General features: G+C 33.4%; 2 protein-coding genes across 16 annotated transcripts; both read left to right on the top strand.

Moving 5' to 3' along the window:
* Nucleotides 1-51: 51 nt before the first annotated feature.
* Nucleotides 52-4043, top strand: LOC139852284 (uncharacterized). Of its 7 annotated transcripts, none has more exons than XM_071841550.1 (8): nucleotides 52-217; nucleotides 315-397; nucleotides 533-653; nucleotides 1972-2035; nucleotides 2268-2521; nucleotides 2852-3007; nucleotides 3125-3173; nucleotides 3540-4043. In XM_071841550.1, the coding sequence occupies exons 3-8, from the start codon at nucleotides 558-560 to the stop codon at nucleotides 3839-3841; spliced, it is 921 nt and encodes a 306-aa protein (XP_071697651.1). In that variant the 5' UTR covers nucleotides 52-217; nucleotides 315-397; nucleotides 533-557; the 3' UTR covers nucleotides 3842-4043. The 7 variants fall into 7 exon arrangements, with proteins under 7 accessions (XP_071697651.1, XP_071697649.1, XP_071697654.1 ...); XM_071841548.1 differs by having other exon boundaries at nucleotides 315-401; nucleotides 3540-4042; XM_071841551.1 differs by having other exon boundaries at nucleotides 154-192.
* Nucleotides 4044-9914: 5871 nt separating this feature from the next.
* LOC139852068 (uncharacterized) lies at nucleotides 9915-15065 on the top strand. Of its 9 annotated transcripts, XM_071841289.1 has the most exons (8): nucleotides 10259-10572; nucleotides 10661-10700; nucleotides 10785-10913; nucleotides 11577-11637; nucleotides 11923-12181; nucleotides 13853-13975; nucleotides 14074-14129; nucleotides 14250-14739. In XM_071841289.1, exons 5-8 carry the CDS (start codon nucleotides 11987-11989, stop codon nucleotides 14464-14466), a joined length of 591 nt encoding a protein of 196 aa, XP_071697390.1. In that variant the 5' UTR covers nucleotides 10259-10572; nucleotides 10661-10700; nucleotides 10785-10913; nucleotides 11577-11637; nucleotides 11923-11986; the 3' UTR covers nucleotides 14467-14739. The 9 variants fall into 9 exon arrangements, with proteins under 9 accessions (XP_071697391.1, XP_071697390.1, XP_071697392.1 ...); XM_071841290.1 differs by lacking the exons at nucleotides 10259-10572; nucleotides 10661-10700 and adding an exon at nucleotides 9915-10001; XM_071841291.1 differs by lacking the exon at nucleotides 10661-10700.
* Nucleotides 15066-20644: the final 5579 nt, after the last annotated feature.

Genomic DNA, 20644 nt, shown 5'->3' with positions numbered 1-20644 from the left:
ATTATAAATATAAAATATAAATAAATGAATACATAATCCGTAACTTACTAATGCAAGACAAACAAAGCCCTTTGGTTTAGTTCGAAGCATGTGAGTGTGAGGGTGATCACTTTTAAGTAGACACACTATTCGCGATTAATCACATCTTCCGTGCTTATCAAAGGTTCACTTTTTTATTTTTAAATCATCGAGGTACTACTGTATTTCTTGTTTAATGGTAACGCAAAACCCTAATTCACCGAAACCCTAAATTGCTACTACTACTTATTATGATACCTAATTATAGTGCATTAATGAATAACCTTATTTTGTAGTTTTGTGAATATATGTAGCAATTTGATTGCCCGATTCTGTGATTGCAAGGTCAAGAATGGTATTTATTTTATGAAAGGCGGATGTAGGTGAAAAAACGTCTAATTTTGGACTTTTTTTTTCATTTTTCATTGTTAAGTTCTATGAGTTTTTTTATGAATTCATGAATCATAGACTTGATTTGCATGGAAAATTTGCTGAGATAAATTTATTTTTCTAGATCAGGAAAATTCTGGTGATGCAAAATGGAGAATTCGAGTGGTTTTAAGTTTGAAGTGGGCCAGCTTGGGGAATCGAAATCCTTTGCGGATGGATATCGTGGTGCCTGGTTCAGATGCAAGGTAGCTTTTTCATTCAATTGATTTGGTAGCTCTGTTTTGTTCCCATATGCAATTGCAATAAAAATACTAATGGTGGGCTAGATTGCAACTTTAGGCGTCGTAATATTAATTACGAGCATATCTGGTGTTTGATATGATGTTTAGATGTCCAACATAAGAGTATGAACACGTTTAGGATGATTGTTTCACGATCATTAGTGTGTCACGATCATTAGTATGCTGTTCTTTTCTTTCATATAGAAATAACTTAAGGTTTGAATTACAACCTTTGGCTGATGTTGCACACTTAGTTGTGCGTGGGATATGATCGGTTCGTCATGGATGTTCATACTATACCTAGAAAACGGGTCAGGTTAGGTCGGTTTCCGTAACGGGTTAAAATGGTTTTGGGTTGAAATGGGTCATGGGTCAAACGAGTCAAATTTTTAAACGGGTCCAAATGGGTCAGGCTGGGTTGGGTAACAGGTCGAAACAAGTCACACGGGTCAAGTGGTCCAAATAGGTCATATACTTTTACATTGATTATATTATTTTAGTTATTATTATTTATTTATTTATTATATATATGAAAATATTAATATACATAGTAAATTATATAACCATGAATGCTTTCATAAATGTTTGGTGGATGAAACTTGTTATGCTTGACCCATTTGACTCATTAGACCTATCTCTCTTTATTGAGCTTTGGGAATTGTTACCCATTAGACATGTTCTTTGATATTTTGTATAGGACCCAATAGGTTAGAGGGGAACCTATTGGACTTTTTTATGTTCTGATTTACATTGCTAGACCTAGTTTTTCTCAAGACCCAATTGACCCGATAGCTTGACCCAATTGACCCGATGACTTGACCCAAATGACCCGATTTTGAGAGTATGGCTCTCAATTGCCAGGTATAGTTTATACGCAAGACTTATTTTGGAGTTATATATTCAAGTAAGATGGTACTCTGGTTGCAACATTGTTTGGAACTAAAAAAGTGTGTTAAAGGGAAGAAGGGTACTTCTTTTGAAATATATTGTACGATACATTACTTAATAGTCTTTTTACTCAAATTTGTTATAATAGGTTATCTTTTATGTAAATAATCGATATAAATTTATGAATTCTCTTATCCCTCCTCCTGCTTTCAAACTTATTTCCAATTTCCAAAGCATATAATTTTCTAACCACACATCTAAGTGTTCATCGAAAGTGTTTAACCGAAGGCTCGACTGCCATTGAGCAATTTTAAACAGGCTATTTTTAAAGTACTTACAGAAGGAGCTTACCAAAAGTCTAATTCTATTAATCCATGTCTAAAATGTCATTCAGATCAGAGATATCAATTTGAAAAGGAACAAGATACAGCTGGAATACTATGATTTCGAAGACGAAGGTGAGTTGGCCAACTTGCTGTATGAACCAGTGTGGGTTTTAAAGATTATTGCCTGTGAATTAATTGCCACTTTTTTCATTAGCTTTATGTTATTATGTTTCTGATGCTTATTAGTGCACTTTTCTTATAGTACATGCTTCCATTATGATTGTGTTCTCTCATTTGATTCCTGCTTCTAAAGCTTTATAAAATCATAGATTTCAGATAATGTGAATTGTTAATGTGTTTGCAGAGATAAGTTGGGAAAAGATACACGAACAGCCTCCTTATGGAAGAAATACAAGGCACATTAAAAAACAACTAATGGTGCGGCCTCGCTATCCGCTAACATATAAAAAAGATGAAATGCCAGATGCTAACTCAATTTCCGAAGTTTGTGTTGTATTTGATGGTACATTCAAGGTTGGTGATAAGGTAGATTGGTATTCTGACAGTTCTTATTGGCCTGCAAGGGTGGTCGAAGTGTTGAGCGATGACAAGGTTAAGGTAAAGAATTTGACTTGTGCAACCTGTTAAAATTAATTAGTATACTATTGTGTTTGTTGGCAAAGATTAATTAATTACATTAACTTGGAGAGTTAACTTTTAAGGCATAATTTTTTTAGCTATCTTTATATCAGGTTTTATAAACATCTGAAACACTCTTGTAATGTTAATATTACTTCTTAAACGTTTCGTTAGGAAGGATGTATCTGATATATTATTACAAATAAATAGTTAAATACACATACCATTTATGATTCATAGTTTCTTGTTCCTTCCTTTTTTTTTTTTTTTTTTTTTTTTGATTTGTATTCATGTTTCCACCATCTGTAGATTGAGTTGCCAATGCCCCCAGCCGGAGAAAGGAAAGACGACGAGACACATGAAGCACTCGTTAAGGATTTACGGCCGAACTTAGAGTGGTCCCAAAGAAAAGGCTGGACATTGCCTACTGTGGTGCCTCTCTCTCCACTTATTTTATTTATTTATGTAAATTACTTCCTTTTTTTTTTTTTTTTTGCCTATTTGATTCTTTTATAATTGTAACAGCTTTAAGTGGTGTTAATATAACCTTGTTCTTATCTAAGTTCAATTTTTTTCATGTAGGGTGGTAGGACTTCATGTGGTGCACAGCTTATCTTTCCATCAAAGCAAGGTGAACTAATTTTGTAGACCAATGCTTGCCATTCTTATATAATTTGTCTTTCTATTTTTTGTTGGCTGTTTTAATCTACATTTTTAAGACCCGTCTGCTAACTGGTAGTAAATTATCTAAGATATTACGACGGTTGATTAGAATCACCGTTTAACTTGAAATGCAATGCTTGTATTTGTTAGTATTATAGTTATTACTCTTCTTTTCAACAAGATTTCTCTTATTACGCTTACACTCTTAGAAAGAAGGAACTGCTTACTACATGCACTTAAAGTAACTTAGATCTAACAAGCCCATGCTAGTAAACAGTTCTATCTTTAATTATTGCATGCTAATCTTAGATTTGTTTGTAACTGTACTTTTTAGGCATCAATAAGGAGTCGATTTCTGTTGCTTCACCTCTTAATGCATCTTCTAGCACTCGTTTATCAGCAGAGGGAGACACAGAGATACAAAATTCAGGTCATGTGGATACCGTTATTTGTGACGATAAAATGGTTGACGATTTAGCTGAAGGACATGCAGAAAGGCAAAGTTCAGATCCTGTGAATGCTGTTGTTCTTGATGAAAAAGTGGCGAGCGAAGATGTGAAAATGGTTGATGATTTTGTGCATGAAAATGCACACACACATAGTTCAGTTCCTGTTAATTGCGAGGAAAAAGTGTAGGCTGAAGATGTGATATTGGCTGATAAAACACTCTCATGATCAAATCTACAATATTTGAAATATATATACAATCTTATAGTAAAACACCGTCAACACCATATGTACAATATTTGAAGTATTATGTGACCATATGTATAAATTTTAAAACAAATTGTACAATTTTTTACAAATCACCACATAAACACGTGTACAAACTTTGAAGCATATTGTACAACTTTCATATAATAATTGTATTTTAATTTTTGAAAATTTATCAAGTGGTATTTGTTATTACTAATAATAATTATTATTAAAAATATAAATATTCAATTTTTAAACAAACTTTATCATTAATTATTATAATTGTAATTATAGTTATTATATTATTATTATTCAAATATGGTTGCTTTTTACGAGATTAATTACGTTACGTATGTATGCGAAATACAAGTCTCAATAAAAGGTTGTAATGTAGACTTTTGACAAAGTTAAGTACATCAAGTTAGTTCATTTATTCTGATCAAGTTAAGTACATCAACATGTTTGTAAAAACGACAAGTTTCTTAGTCGGAATTCGTTGTTTCACGAGTCATTAAACTAAATGACTTTATCATTTACATTCTCTTAATACCTAAAACATATTATTAAACTGTTTCGTTTAAACAAACCCGTGATTTCACGGGTCATTTTACTAGTTGTTACTATAAGGTCATCTTTAACAATGATGGGCGTGTTGGCGTGTTGACTGGTAGGGGTGGGGTGGGGTGGGGTGTTTGACAGGTGTGCTGGTAACTGGTAAATAATGGGTGGCGTGCTAAGTGTCGTGTTGATGGATAGATGTGGGTTATTATTATTATTATTATTATTATTATTATTATTATTATTATTATTATTATTATTATTATTATTATTATCTATTTTTCATTTTTTAATGTATGAATTTATTTTAGTTTTAATTTTGTTTAATTAGTTATATTATTATGTAATTATGAAAACAAACTAACAAACGATTACAATAATATTAAAATTCCTAAAAGTAGAAAATATTAAAGTCCTAATACAATTAATACTTATTAAAAATCCTAAAAACACAAAACGACAATTATTAAAAGTCTCATTCCATCAAAGCTCCTGATTCGAAACTAGTTCCAAAATCGGAAGGGAACGGATTAGTTTTTCACGTGCTCAACTCCATAACATACAATTGAATTCGATTACCATTTTCACTGGCTAGTTTTTTAAGCTTATTCTATACGTCGTTACACTGGAACATCACTTCTGTCTTCTCTTCATCTAAATACCAAATACTCGAAAATGGGACCGGTATTTCCTTTTTGAGTAACTTCAACTCTGAAAAATCAAAATCATTCATGTAGACGTCGTTAAATTCCATCTGCGTTCCGCCAACGTATGACTTTCAGTTGCTCGTTGGGTTACCTCCGAAATGAACGTTGAACGAATCTCTCATCGCTGCTATTGATGAAGTTCTGTATGTAGCAGAATGTATATGTATGTGTGTATAGAAAATATCTGAACAAAAGGATATATATAGGGTGAGGATTCAGAGAGAACCAATGGTAGAAGAGAACTCAGAGAACTTGTGCAGATTGAGCTCCATCTGTGTGCAGATTAACTCAATCTGTGTGCAGATTGAACCCAATCTATGTTCAGATTGAGCTCAACCTGCAGGTTCTATGGATTCTCTCCCACTCTTAGTTCTCTCTTGATCCCTTATATATATATATATATATATATATATATATATATATATATATATACACACACACAGACATGGTATTCTTGTTCTTAATAGATGAATTCATTGATAATAAAATTTGTATCCCATGCATATATAATTCACTAATAATTCAAATCCAATTTAATAATCATCCACATTCATATTGATATTTGTTTTTATTGTTCATATTTATTATACATTCATTTAAATCGTTCATATTCACTGTTTAATATATATATGAATCAAGTAGATATCTACTTGAACAGGTTAACATTGTTATTATTTGGCTCTAGAAACTTTATCTCTTTTTACCATTTACTCTCTCAAATATGGTCACTTAGAAAAAAAATCAGTTCTCACTTTGTCTCAATTTGATTATTACCACACAAAATTACTAAATTTTAATAATACATAGTTATCATATTCAATCATTTTCGGATCCGTTTAGTTTTATTAATTCTTTTTTGAAAAATAAATGTAATAATAATATTCAATAATCTTTCTCCCCTATATGAAAAAAATCCGAATGATTCATTTGTACAAATATGCGACGAAATTCATCCGGGTAGGTTTTCTTGAAAATCGTACAACTTTATATTTCTTCCCCTTGCATTCAAAGTTCAAAGTCGTGGATTTAGGCTATTTGTTACTGATCAAACATATTCCTGCAGGTAGGGCAAATATAACATTTAGTGCTAAAGAGGGGTTTTAGAGAGTTACCGCGGTGATCCCTAATCGAGATGATGATCTCGAGAGGGTGATTATGGCTCATGGTTGGAGTCGGATCTTCAGCGAAGGAAAACCCTACACAGAGTGTAGGTAAAACCCTAGATTAGATTGATGAGAGGCTAGGGTCGTATCTCATAGTCCGTAGAGAATGTATTATATGTTGTAGCCTTGTAGGTACCCCTTTATTTATAGAGAGGGGTTAGGGTTCGGTGAAGGCCTATGGGCTTCTTATCGGTCAAGCCCAAATGTGAGCCCAATAGACAATGCACATCAAGAGTTACGTATCTGAATAGACACCATGGGATCTTAGCTAGCACATAAGCAACACCCTCTTTTGGTGTTATGGGGCGTGGGTTCGGCGTGAGTGGGTTTTTAACATGAAAGGTAACGGAGGTGTGGTTTATTTTGATTGATTGATCTTTTTTTAATATTTTTTTTATTATATTTTCTTTGTTTTGTCTTTATCCAAAATACTAATCACATTTTATCACATTAGCACCACACCTCCCACACGCACTCCAACTCACACCACCATAACTTCATATTTTCAATCAACGTCATGTCACCCCATCTCACACTGAGGTTGCGTTTATTTACCTATCAATTGAATGATTCAACACGATATATTGAACTATTCAACATTCAATGTATTTGTTTTTAACATTTTAATAAGAGATGGTGTCAACATTCAGTGTCGAACTATTTAAAGCTGTGACGATCCCTTCAAATCCATATGGACGAACACGTTATTCATCGATTTCATTGCGAGGTATTTGACCTCTATATGATACGTTTTGTAAACATTGCATTCTTTTGAAAAGGCACACCATAAATGAATATTTAAATCAAAGGTTTTCAACATCTGATGATTTCTACATATAGACAATCACCGTAAATAATAGTTTACAATAGTACTTCCGTTGACAATGCAGTCAAAATAAGATACATGGTGATGATTTGGTGAATGCAACGTTTCCTTGAAAAATATGTCATGTAAGACTCCATGCACGTAGCTTGTCTAACATATAAGCAGACAGCGGAAGACTTCTAGGGAACCTGAGAATAAACATGCTAACAAGTGTCAACACAAAGGTTGGTGAGTTCATAGTTTTAATGATTTGTATAATCTGTACATAAAGGTGGATCACAAGATTTCAGTTGTTTCATTCAGAAACGTTTATCAAAAATATTTTACAAGATTGAGCACCCTGGTAACTAAGCTTTAACGTTATAATAAGTACCCCTGTTTTAACAAACATGCAACCAACATGTAGAATACACGAAATCCAACGTGTACTAAACTCAAATAGCATACGTCTGTTTTATAGTTCAGGCTAGGGTTTCTAAACCTGAAACAGACGGGGATGTCAAGCCCTATGGATCCATATATAACTACTCGCGCACACCAGTTCTTATAACCGGCAGTTACTAGTTACCAAAGCTAAGGGATTTTCGGTTCAAACTCGGTGTAGAATTTAGTATGTACTTGTGTCCATTGCGTTTAAAATAAAGTGCATGTATTCTCAGCCCAAAAATATAGATTGCAAAAGCAATTAAAAAGGGAGCAAATGAAACTCACCTTAGCAGCATATAAAGTCGTTCACCAAAATGTGACCGAAACTCGAATTACCAAATAACCGTAGATCTCAACCTAGAGAACATATGTTGGTCAATAAATGTCTATCAAGTTAGGTCAGGTCATAGTGTATCACAATCCTAATACTCGAGATCGACATACAAAAGTTATCCAAAGTCGTTTCAAAAAGTCAATCTGATTCAATACTATAGTTTTTATAAGGCTTTAAAATATGATAAAATAATCAATTTTGACAATTGTTCAACAAAACATGACGTGCCTTATATAAGGATTCATTTACTCGGCTAATAATATTCAAAAATCCAATTTATCAATCTTATAAATAAGTTGTTTAAGTATCAATTGCGGATTCAAAAGCAATTCCAATTAACGTCAATCATAATTCAGTTGACCATATCTTTTAATTCGTTCATCGAAATTACGCGATTTCTAAATGAAAAGTTATTGATTTTTCGCCAGCTTTTCAAAAACATGCATATCATATACCTTTTATTAGTAATATATGTATTTAATTCGTGATTCATCATAAACTGCTTAACGAGGAAATTTAGCATACAAGCATGCATAAATATATATACTCGAGCACTAGACATGGATACACAATTAATATATAAAAGATAAGATATGAATGCTCACGTATCAATATTGTGATTCAATATTGCAGGCAAGTATGTAGACGTAACAGAGATGATAAACACTAGGTTTGATTTGCAAACAATACCCACGAACATTACCCATAACCTCCATGGCTATAATACATAGTTTCCTTAGCTCTATCCCGCTCGAAACTCATTTTTGAAAATAACCCGCTCATAACCTCGTCGTAATATTTTATGTAATAACAATAATAATACTAATACTACTAATAATAATAAGATTAATAATAATATTAATCTTAATAATATAAATAATAATAATAATTATACAGAGGGAGTAAATGAATATTTGTGTGTGTGCTTGTGTCGAACAGAATGTCGAGTTTTATAGATAAATCCTGAAATCCCCTGCCATGCGATCGCATGGCTTGAAGGGATAAATCCCATGCGATCGCATGGGTGTCCATGACAGCTCACAATCGTTTAACTTTTTGTTTGTCGACATAATTTTATATAATATATATAATATATTTAATTTATATAATTATTTATATATTATATTTACGTGCATAGTTAACTTGTAACTTTTGTTCCGATAAGTCGTACGTCGTCACTCGACTTATGTTCCGGTTCCGGTTTTTCGAATGTCCCTTCGTACGCTGAGAAAACTTGTATTTTTCGTTTCGTGAGTCGTACCTTTGTCAAAAATTAGGCTTAAATTATCCATAAACTATATCACTCGAGATGTAACTTATACATTTGAGTGTTTTGGTCATTTACTTCTATAAATCATCGTCTCGTAGCATATACATATACATATATACATTTCATTTTGAAATAGTGTTTACTGTAGCAAATAGTGATTTTCGAAATCAATGTAGCTTTTCGGGTACTGTAGCAATTCAAAAATACTGTAGCAAATTAGTGTTTTACTGGTTCATCTTAAACGTTTTAGTTAACTTATCTAAATATCAATCGAATCAATAATCGAATGTTACTATCGTTTACTAAATAACTTGAAATCATATATATATATATATATATATATACATATATATATATACATATATATATATATATACATATATATATATATATATATATATATATTGTTCGTGAATCTTCGAGAACAGTCAAAGAATAATTGATTACATGAATATAGTTTCAAAACTTTCGTGACTCAACATTACAAACTTTGCTTATCGTGTCGGAAACGTTATAGGTTAAGTTTAAATTTGGTTAGAAATTTCCGGGTCATCACAAAAGCTAAAATTTTCTCTTAATCATTACACCTAAACAATTATATTGTAGTTTTTATTCAATTTAATAAGGTGAATTTTTTAACACACATTATTCATTCAAAATAATTATAATTATCATCAAAATAATTAACATGTTTTTATTCATTTAATAAAATAATTTTTTTATAAACGGAATCTTTTGATCAAACTCACCTAAATTTCAATTCACACCATCACTACCACCGTAACAAAAACCACCACCATCCTAACAAATGGTCTTGTAAGTAGAAACACTATTCGCGATTAATCACTTCTTTTCTTTTTAAATAATATTCTAGGTACTATTTTCATTTTCAATGGTAACGCAAAACCCTAATTCACCGAAACCCTAAATTGCTACTACTTATTATGATACCTAATTATAGTGCACATATGCATAACCTTATTTTTTATATATATGTAGCAATTTGATTGCCTGATTTTGTGATTGCTAGGTCAAGAATAGTAGCAGTAATTTTAAAGACATGTATGTGCTTTTAATCTCTAGTTTTACAATTTAGATTTGTTGCTAGCCTAAATTATCTGTAATAGACCATTTTGTATGTAATAGTCATCTTGATTTATTTTATTTGTTTAATTAATTGTGTGTTCACCGTAAATGTTCGGTTTGCTAGGAACTTTTAAAAAAGAGCTATCATGTATATTACGAGAATGTAGGTTCTGACTTCAATAATGTTTTTTTATAAGACGCATGACTGTATGAGTGTATTTGCTATGTTGGCAAGACTCGAACAGTAAGCTATGGATCAGGTTGATTTGACGTTGAATTTCTTTAGGAGCTGAAGATAGAGGTGACCCAAATACCCAATCCAATGTGAATATCCTATAATTGTAATTTTTTTTTTTTTTGAGTATTTATTTAATGGAATGCGGATGTAGGTGAAAAAGCGCCTAATTTGGACTATTTTCACTTTTTTTTGTTAAGTTCTTTAATCCTTACATATACATGGATCAGAGACTTGATTTGCATTGCAAAGTTGCTGATATAATTTTATTTTTCTAGATTATGGAAATTCTGGCGATGCAAAATGGAGATGCCGAGCGGTTTAAGTTTGTAGTTATATATTCAAGTAAGATGGTACTATGGTCGCTACTAGTTTGGAACTAAAAAAGTGCGTTTAAGGGGAGAAAGGTACTTCTTTTGAAATATATACATCATACATTAGGTAACAGTCTTTTCACTAAAATTTGTTATTATAGGTTATCTTTTATGTAACTAATCTATATACTACAACAACAACAACAACAACAAAACCCAATCCCACATGTGTGGGGTATGGGGGAAGTGAGATGTAGACAATCCTTCCTCTATCCTAGAATAAAGACAAGTCGGTTCTCCACGAGTGAAACAGTCTCAAGAGTAGAGAAAGTCATCTGTCTCTCTATTCGACGGATAAAGACATTGCTTTCAAGAGGACCTCCAACCTTTAAGTAGGAAAAAAAGTTAAAGAATAATAAAAAAATAAAATAAAAAATGAGACGCTATGAAAATGGTAGAATCATATTTCCATGGGTTTATAAATCCTGCTTGAAATTCAATTTAGGCTCTAAGCGGCAATCAAGTCGTCAATAAATCGACGCTTGTTGTTGACTCAATTAATTAATAGAGCCCTCTATGTAATTAATCTTATATAATTCATTAATTCTCGTATCCACCCTTCAGTTTTCAAACTTATTTGCTTAACCGAAGGCTCGACTTCCTTTGAGCAATTTTAAACACGCTATTTTAAAGTACTTACAGAAGGAGCTTACCAAAACTCTAATTCTATTCATCCATGTCTAAAATGTCATTCAGATCAGAGATATCAAATTGAAAAGGAACAAGATACAGCTGGAATACTACGATTTCGAAGAAGGTGAGTTGGATAAGTTGCTGTATGAACCAGTGTGGGTTTGGAGATTATTTCTTGTGAATTAATTGCCACTTTTTTCATTAGCTTTAGATTATAATGTTTCTGATGCTTACTAGTGCAACATATTATAAGTTTTCTATAATATTTGTTGCAAGTTAAATTATCAACCTAACCACTTTTTTTATAGTACATGCTTCTATTTTGATTGTGTTCTGTCATTTGGTTGCTCGTTCTTAAGCTTTATAAAATCATAGCTATAAGATGAAGTTAATTGTTATTTATTTGCAGATATAAGTTGGGTAAAGATATATGAAATCCCTCCTTATGGCAAAGGAACATTAAAAATCAACTGATGTTGCGGCCTCACTATCCGCTAATATATAAAAGAGATGAAATGCCAGATGCTAACTCGATTTCTGAAGTTTGTGTTGTGATTGATGATGATGATGATGATACATGGAAGGCTGGTGATATGGTAGATTGGAATTCTGACGGTGCTTATTGGTCTACAAGGGTGACCGAAGTATTGACCGATGACAAGGTTAAGGTAAAGACTTTGACTTGTGTAACCTCGTTGGCATGTTTATCTATAAATTTATCTATGTTTTATGTGAGACATATGGTACACGACTTCCAACTCTCCCATACGTTATTTAATAACTTTTTTTTAACATACTTTTCTACTTGCTACTCTTTTACTAAATGGGAGTCATGTACTTCCTTTGTTCTCAAAATGTCATCTCAAACAAATGAATTCACGATCCCATTTTTTTTTTTGAACGGCGATATCGACATCGAATGCTCTCCATTTGTCACCTACACACGCGTTAGGAGGAAACCCAATTCTTGACGATGTTGGCAGTACCATCGAATGTTGGGAAAACCCCATAGGCCTTCCCAAAACGCATTAATGTTGGCAGTACCATTAAATTTTGGACCATCAAATTTTGGAAACTCCCTGCTTAGAGTGAGAATCTAATCTAGGTTGGCAGTACCCCAAGTTGGATCTCACTCCTATACCACTCAATTCAAGCATCGGTGGTGGTGATCCCATGTTCTTTATTGTACTTCAAGTTAGGGCCTCATTCATTGTTTTCATTCTAACTTCTAAAACCATTATTGTTTTTTCATAAATATTTAAATACACATACCATTTATCATCCTTTGTTTGGTTGTTCCTGATACTGTCATGGCTATTTTTTTATCACCTAGATAAAATGACAGCAAGTCTATTGAGTAAGTTTTAATAACTATGCTCTTAAATTGAGGCAATCTTACCGGAGGGGTAAACTTGTCAAATAGATAACATTGGTAGGCAGATTGAAGGTTACATAATGATTTAGTTGCTGATACCTGCATAAATATAGTTAGATTTCATTGTCACTCAGATTTATTTAACTTGGAGTTTGAAATATTTGTTATCTTTTATGATTGCCTAAATAAGGAATCATTTTTTTTGGCAAAAAAAAAAAAAAACGAACAACTTTTATTACCAAGGAATTCATCACAAAGATGAAAGCCACATACATCTAAACAAAACAACCACAAGCAAACTTACCTAAAACTAGGAAACCCAAAACAAACAACTAAAGTACTAAACGATACAAGGTAACAAAAAAGCTTACGAAAAGACAAACGTAAACCGCTAAGACAAAGAAAAGAACTAAAGCCGCACCAAACAATACAAGGGAACATATAAGGATCTATTTAGCCTTGTGAGTACTGTAATAGTATTATTGAACCTCACCTAGTACGCTCATGTACTTTGTCCCATAAATATTATATGAATACATAGAAAAATAACTATGATTTATGCAACATAAGGTAGGCAACGAAGGAAGAGTAAGCTCGTTTATCACTCATTTGCAAGGTTGCAAAAATCGCAACCCGGGAGTACACAGTCGCGACTTTTTACGGAGTACTCGGCATCGAAAACTCAAAGAGTACTCGGATGTAGAAAATTTTTGACTTCGACCTATTTTGACCGAGTTTTGACCAAAATTTGTCCGATTTCCCGAGTAATCCGGAGTTTTGTTCGATTTTTCGAGTAATTCCGAGTTTTAGCCGAGTAATCCGTGAGTTGCAAAAACCGAGTACTCGTTGAGTAATTAGGAATTTTGAGTTCTGCAGCACTACTTATATGGAACAGATATTGTAGTTTCTTGCAACAATTGTTGTGCCTTTTTTTGATTTGTATTCACATTTCCACCATTTGTAGATTGAGTTGCCAATGCCTCCAGCTGGAGAACGGAAAGACGACGAGACACATGAAGCATTATGTAAGGATTTACGGCCGAACTTAGTGTGGTCCCAAAGAAAAGACTGGTCATTGCCTACTGTGGTGCCTTTCTCTCTCCATTTTTAACAATTCACGTCTTCTTATTGTAGTCTTTTGTTAGTATAGCCTTGTTCTTATCTAAGTTGAATTCTTACATGCAGAATGGTAAGACTCATGTGGTGCACGCCTGCACGGCTTATTTTTCCATCAAAGCAAGGTAAACTATTTTTGTAGGCTAACACTTGTAATTCTTATATAATTTGTCTTTCCATTTTGTTGGTTGTTTTAATTTATATTTTAAGAAATGGCTGCTAACTGGTAGTAAAACGTTTATAAGGTTCCTCAATGTTCGGGTTACCTGGAGGCGAGTAATCCAACCTCATACTCTACTGGACACACGGCCCAACATGATTACTCCCTGGCTGTTTCCAACCTTACCCTGGCCACCACAAGATTTGAACTTGAGACCTCTTGCAAGTAAATTATTTAAAATATTACGACGGTTGATTAGTTTCTTATCATTTAACTTGAAAGGCAATGCTTGTAGTTGTTAGTTTTATAGTTATCACGCTTCTTTTCAACAAGTTTTATCTTATTCTCTTATCTAAAAAAAGCTCTCTTATTCTTCGTACCTTTAAAGTTTTTTTCTGAATATTTTTGAAGCATGTGATCAATTGTTGTTTGTACGCCCTTAGAAAGGAGGAATTGCTTATTACATGTACGTAATGTAACTTTAGGTCTAACGAGCCCATGCTAATAAACAGTTTTATCTCTAAATATTGCATGCCAATTTTAGATATGTTTGATTGTAAGTTTGTAACTGTACCTGTTTTAGGCATGGATCAGGATTCGATTTCTCTTGGTTCACCTCTCAACGCTTCTTAAACATAAAGCATGAAAATAAACTGGACCATAATTGACCTGGAGGAACTTGCCAACAAAATTAGGTGGATGCAGAACCTTCTGAATAACTATGGCAGTCAAGTTTTATTTGACGCTGTCTGTATAATTTGGTGTGTTTTCTATCCGGTACTTGAATGATGCAGTCAAGTAGAAACATGTTAATCTGGATGATGTGTTTTAGTTATTCAACCGAGAAGGTTGTTTATGACGACTTCTATGCAAATTGCAGCAACGCTATATGCTTAATTTTTTTGGTTGATCACTTGCAGAGTTTATAAATATGGCTGTTAATAAGTTTATTAAAGCCCATTCTGGGAGCAAAATATATATAATAAATAATAAATCTATATTTATTGGGTAACGAATGTAATTTTAGTAAAGCTACAGGGAAATGAGAAATATAATTCAGAACCAATGTAAATGATTAAAATAATTCAGAATGGTGAGAAGCTGAATGGGGTATTTTGGGTGTTGGGCGAGGTTTTCTGGGATAATTCTCCGGTTGAAGGAGAACTCACAGGTTCTTCGGGTGTCACTTCTTTTTTTTTTTTTTTTTTTTTTTTTTTTTTTTTTACGAGGAACCCCCTAGCGACGAACCATAATGGCTCCCCTCTAGTTGGTAAACCCCGGGTAAACGGCAAGCCAGGCCTCCACCGCTACCAGGCAAAGCATTCTCTAGTCAATCAATCACTAAATGGAGCTCGCCCCAAGGTATTTGCCTTGAAGGGAATCGAACCCGTGACCTCTTGCTTCATTGGAAGTCCTGGTGGCCACCCAGGCTATGCCTGGATGGTTGGTGTCACTTCTTTTGGTTCCCCCAAGGAGTACTCTTTTTAGTCTCGCTCGAGAAAAGCCGTTTCCTATAAAAAGGTGGATGGTATGGTTTCTAGGCAGGTGGCCAGAGGAAAGAAAGCTTCGGATGCCGCTAAGAATGGTCGAAATTAAGTTGGTTATATCTTGGTGTTTTGTTGTGTCCACTTTTGATTATATCTTTGCTGTTATTAAGCTTCGATTGCCCGTTTATGTTTTGTCGGCTTCTAGATGTGTAGTTTTCATTGTAATTTCTTGTTTGTTTTGCGTGCTCGATTCGGCCCGCTTTTGGTTAGGTTCTTGTTTTGTTTCGTTGTCTAGTTGTGAAGCGTTTCGACATTGTTTTTTGTGTCATTTTATCATCTTTTCATCGATCGATTGATGAAAGTTCGTGGTTTCGTTTTTCGTAAAAAAAAGTACATACTGCTATTATACTTCAGACTGTTATGATGGGTACTATAAAAAACAAAAATATGCAATAGATGTAAGTTAAAAAAAGACAAAACTACATGGACGGTCACTGTGGTTTGTACAATCTTGCAAGTTTAGCCACTAAAGTTTTTTCCTTTCAAGAATAGTCATCGTGGTTTGAAAATCTTGCAATATTCTCCATGCAACATATGTTAATTTTCTCCGTTAAGTGTCACCATGTGCCAAGCATGTGAGAGTATTTTGCTCCTTTTACCTCGCCTCTTCATCACCTCCATCTCCATATTTACCAAAATTCTTAATAACTCAATTTCTTCACAATCTAAATCTAAAAATTATAATTAATTCTCACAAATCTTCTAAATCCTCTAAATCCTTTATAATCTTGTTTGTAAATATCTATTTCTTTTTGAACAAAAAACTCGGAACCAAAAATCATATTTGCGCACAAGATCACGATTCTATCTGGAAAAATGAATCACACCCATCAACAAAATTAACAGATGCAAACCCTTAACCCTCCAGAATAACGAACCTGGCCTTTGACACCGACCAACCCCCGCCTAGTAATAAAAGAGCAACCTGTTACACCCAACCGATTGCCTCGTCGGAGAAGAAGAAGGAAACGAGAAATGAATTGGACTGGAAATGATGTTCAGCAACAGATCTATGTAACAACCCCAAATCCGTTTACCAAAAACGAAGTACTATTTTTTTATATAAGTTAGGTCCCATTAAAACGTTCATAATACATAATATTTCCAACTCTGTATTAACCGAAAACATAATATCATAACGATATGTTTAACAATTTATAATGACCCTTGGTACACAAATGACACATTACAAAAGCATTTGTAATAACAACCGAATCACACAAAATACGGGTTAATACCCAATAACCCAACCCGATACCAAGAGCATAATCACGGGGACTACCAAATCTCCCGTCCGCGTCCAAATATCCAAAAGCTACCCCATCGAGCCCAAGCGCTCCTACGCATCTAGTCTAACAACTAGCTAGCTTCACAATCACAATACCTATAAAAAGGTAAACAACGAGAGGGGTAAGCATAAAACTTAGTGAATGCAATAGTTATACATATACATATATAATCTCCTTGCTTGCAAACACTTACACAAATACCGCATACATGCTAGCAATCTAATTAGCATACCATCGCAAAGTATAAAGATAATAACCTCCAATACCGCAAGCTAGCATAACCAATAGCATATATTCATCACAATATTAAATGCTAAATAAACGACACATACACCATATGGTTAACCATACTCGCGTCATGGTGCTACCAGCTCCGTGGTTCACACCATACGCATTTCTCATGATGATACCGGCTCTGTGGTTCGCATCACAACTTGAGTCATACTCACGCTAAGGCGTTACCGGATCTGTGGTTCATACCTTAACAACTCGTACTATAGTGCTACCGGCTCCGTGGCTCACACTACAACACACCTACCATGATGCTTCCGGTTCCGTGGTTCGCATCATAGCACTCCCGCACATACTATGGCACCACTGGCTCCGTGGATCATGCCATAGCATACAAATAAATACACTATATACATACACATATAATTATTTCACTCACCTTGGAATGCCCGCACAAGTCATGTATTATGATCTCCGTCTTCGTATCCGAGCAAATAGTTACCTATATCGCACATAGGCCCAATATCCACATAAATATACATTCTCTATAAGAGAACCTGACACAAACATCCCTTAGTCGAGGGATCACACCTTGCTCGCCATAACCCGTCCATTTAACACCTAATAGACACAATCCAATTACCACTTCGGGTGGTAATTCAAACCCACACAACAAAGTACAATTTAACCCAAATCATACTTGTCACCAAATTGACCAACCTAGGTCCCGACACTAGATTACTACTTAGGTAGTGATCACTTCAAACCGCCATTAACAACAAAACTACAACACGTGCAATATTGACCCATATTGCGTTTGACCACGTTTGACTTGTTAAAACATCGCTTTGACTCAAAATCACTTCTCATGTGTGATTACTTCCAAAAACGCCATTTAACACTTAACACAAGTGTTTAAACATCCATTCGACCAAAACTAGTGTCATCATCGAATTTGACCCAATCAACTTACCCATTTTTACATAAGTTCCAAAAACGCCCAAAATCACTAACAACTAGTGATTATATTTCCAAAACACCAATTAACACCTAAATCAAGTATTCACATACTTGATTCATCAAAACTTGACTCAAAACTTATTTTGACACCAAATCAAGCTTACTTAACCCAAAATGGGGTTTTCAACAAAAATCAACTTACATACTGAAAGGACCCGTTCATATACATTATAAAGGATTCACAATAGTTTATTTCATCGCGAGGTATTTGACCTCTATATGATACGTTTTACAAACATTGCATTCGTTTTTAAAAGACAAACTTTCTTTACATCTAAAATTGAAGGCATGCATACCATTTCATATTACATCTAACTATAATTGACCTAATATTAATCTTGATGAACTCAACGACTCGAATGCAACGTCTTTCAAAGTATGTCATGAATGACTCCAAGTAATATCCTTAAAATGAGCTAATGCACAGCGGAAGATTTCTTTAATACCTGAGAATAAACATGTGATAGTGCTCCAAATGAACATATATTTAGTAGCAATATCCTTCCAATATGTAAAGATTTCAGTTGCAATTGTTCTATTTACAAGTGATATTCATTTATATTAAATAAGTGCAAAGACAAAAGGCGAAAACGAAGAATTGAAGACGCAAACGTCCAAAAAGCTCAAATGTACAAGATACGATCCAAGTGGTTCAATTTAATGATGAGAAACGTCTAAAATTGACAAGAGTACAAGTTACGAAACGAAAAGCACGAAGATTAAAGAATTGGAGAAAAAGTGACACTAAAGCTGGAAAAGTGCCACTAAAGCCATAGTGCACTCAAAAGTGCCACTAAAAAGTGAGTAAAAGACTCGCACGGATTTTGGAAGTTAAGGAAAATAATTTTTGTGCAAAATTACAAATCGCGAAACGCAAAGTACAAGATATTAAATTATACGAAAGGACGTTCGAAAATCCGGAACCGGGACCCGAGCCAACTATCAACGCCCGACGCAATGGACCAAAAATTATGAGTCAACTATACACAAGAATAAAATATAATATATAAATAATTATATAAATTATTTATATATTATAAATATATATATAATCATGTCGACAAGTTATGAGACAAAGGATCCTGAGCTGGAAAACTGGGCCATGCGATCGCATGGCCAGCATAACCAAAATCCATGCGATCGCATGGAGGCCTGTAGCTGGCCACATATCTATAAAAGCAGGCCCTCGTCGACGAGTTTAAAACAATAATAATAATAATACTCCTCTGTAATAATAATAAATATATATATATATATATATATATATATATATATATATATATATATATATATATATATATATATTATATATAGTATAGTATAGTTTTATATTAGATTAGTTTTGGGTTATGCAAAGGTTATTTTACGGGTTTTAAAGTCGGAGCTCTGTCCGTGTAACACTACGCGATAAATAATCAATGTAAGCTATGTTCTCCTTTTTAAATTAATGTCTCGTACTTAAGTTATTATTATGCTTATTTAAGACGAAGTAATCATGATGTTGGGCTAAAATACTAAAATTGGGTAATTGGGCTTTGTACCATAATTGGGGTTTGGACAAAAGAACGACACTTGTGGAAATTAGACTATGGGCTATTAATGGGCTTTATATTTGTTTAACTAAATGATAGTTTGTTAATTTTAATATAAAGATTTACAATTGGACGTACCTATAAATAACCATATACACTCGATCGGACACGATGGGCGGGATATTTATATGTACGAATAATCGTTCATTTAACCGGACAAGGGAATGGATTAATAGTTAATAGATTTATTAAAACAGGGGTGAATTATGTACAAGGACACTTGGCGTAATTGTTAACAAAATATTAAAACCTTGGGTTACACGCAGTCGATATCCTGGTGTAATTATTAAATAAAGTATTAAGACCTTGTTACAGTTTAAGTCCCCAATTAGTTGGAATATTTGACTTCGGATATAAGGATAATTTGACGAGGATACTCGCACTTTATATTTATGACTGATGGACTGTTATGGACAAAAACCAGACGGGCATATTAAATAATCCAGGACAAAGGACAATTAACCCATGGGAATAAAATCAACACGTCAAACATCATGATTATGGAAGTTTAAATAAGCATAATTCCTTTATTTTCATATTTAATTGCACTTCTAATTATTGCACTTTTATTTATTGTTATTGTATTTAATTGCACTTTTAATTATCGTACTTTTTAATTATCGCACTTTTATTTATCGCAATTTCATTATCGTTATTTACTTTACGCTTTAAATTAAGTTGTATTTATTTTTAATATTTTACATTAGATTTTAACTGCGACTAAAAGTTTTTAAAATCGACAAACCGGTCATTAAACGGTAAAAACCCCCTTTTATAATAATAATACTACTTATATATATT

The sequence above is a fragment of the Rutidosis leptorrhynchoides genome, chromosome 6 (assembly GCF_046630445.1).
Source record: "Rutidosis leptorrhynchoides isolate AG116_Rl617_1_P2 chromosome 6, CSIRO_AGI_Rlap_v1, whole genome shotgun sequence".
Classification (NCBI taxonomy): domain Eukaryota; kingdom Viridiplantae; phylum Streptophyta; class Magnoliopsida; order Asterales; family Asteraceae; genus Rutidosis; species Rutidosis leptorrhynchoides.
Note: the sequence above shows the minus strand (reverse complement) of the source record. Positions and strands in the feature narration are given on the sequence as shown.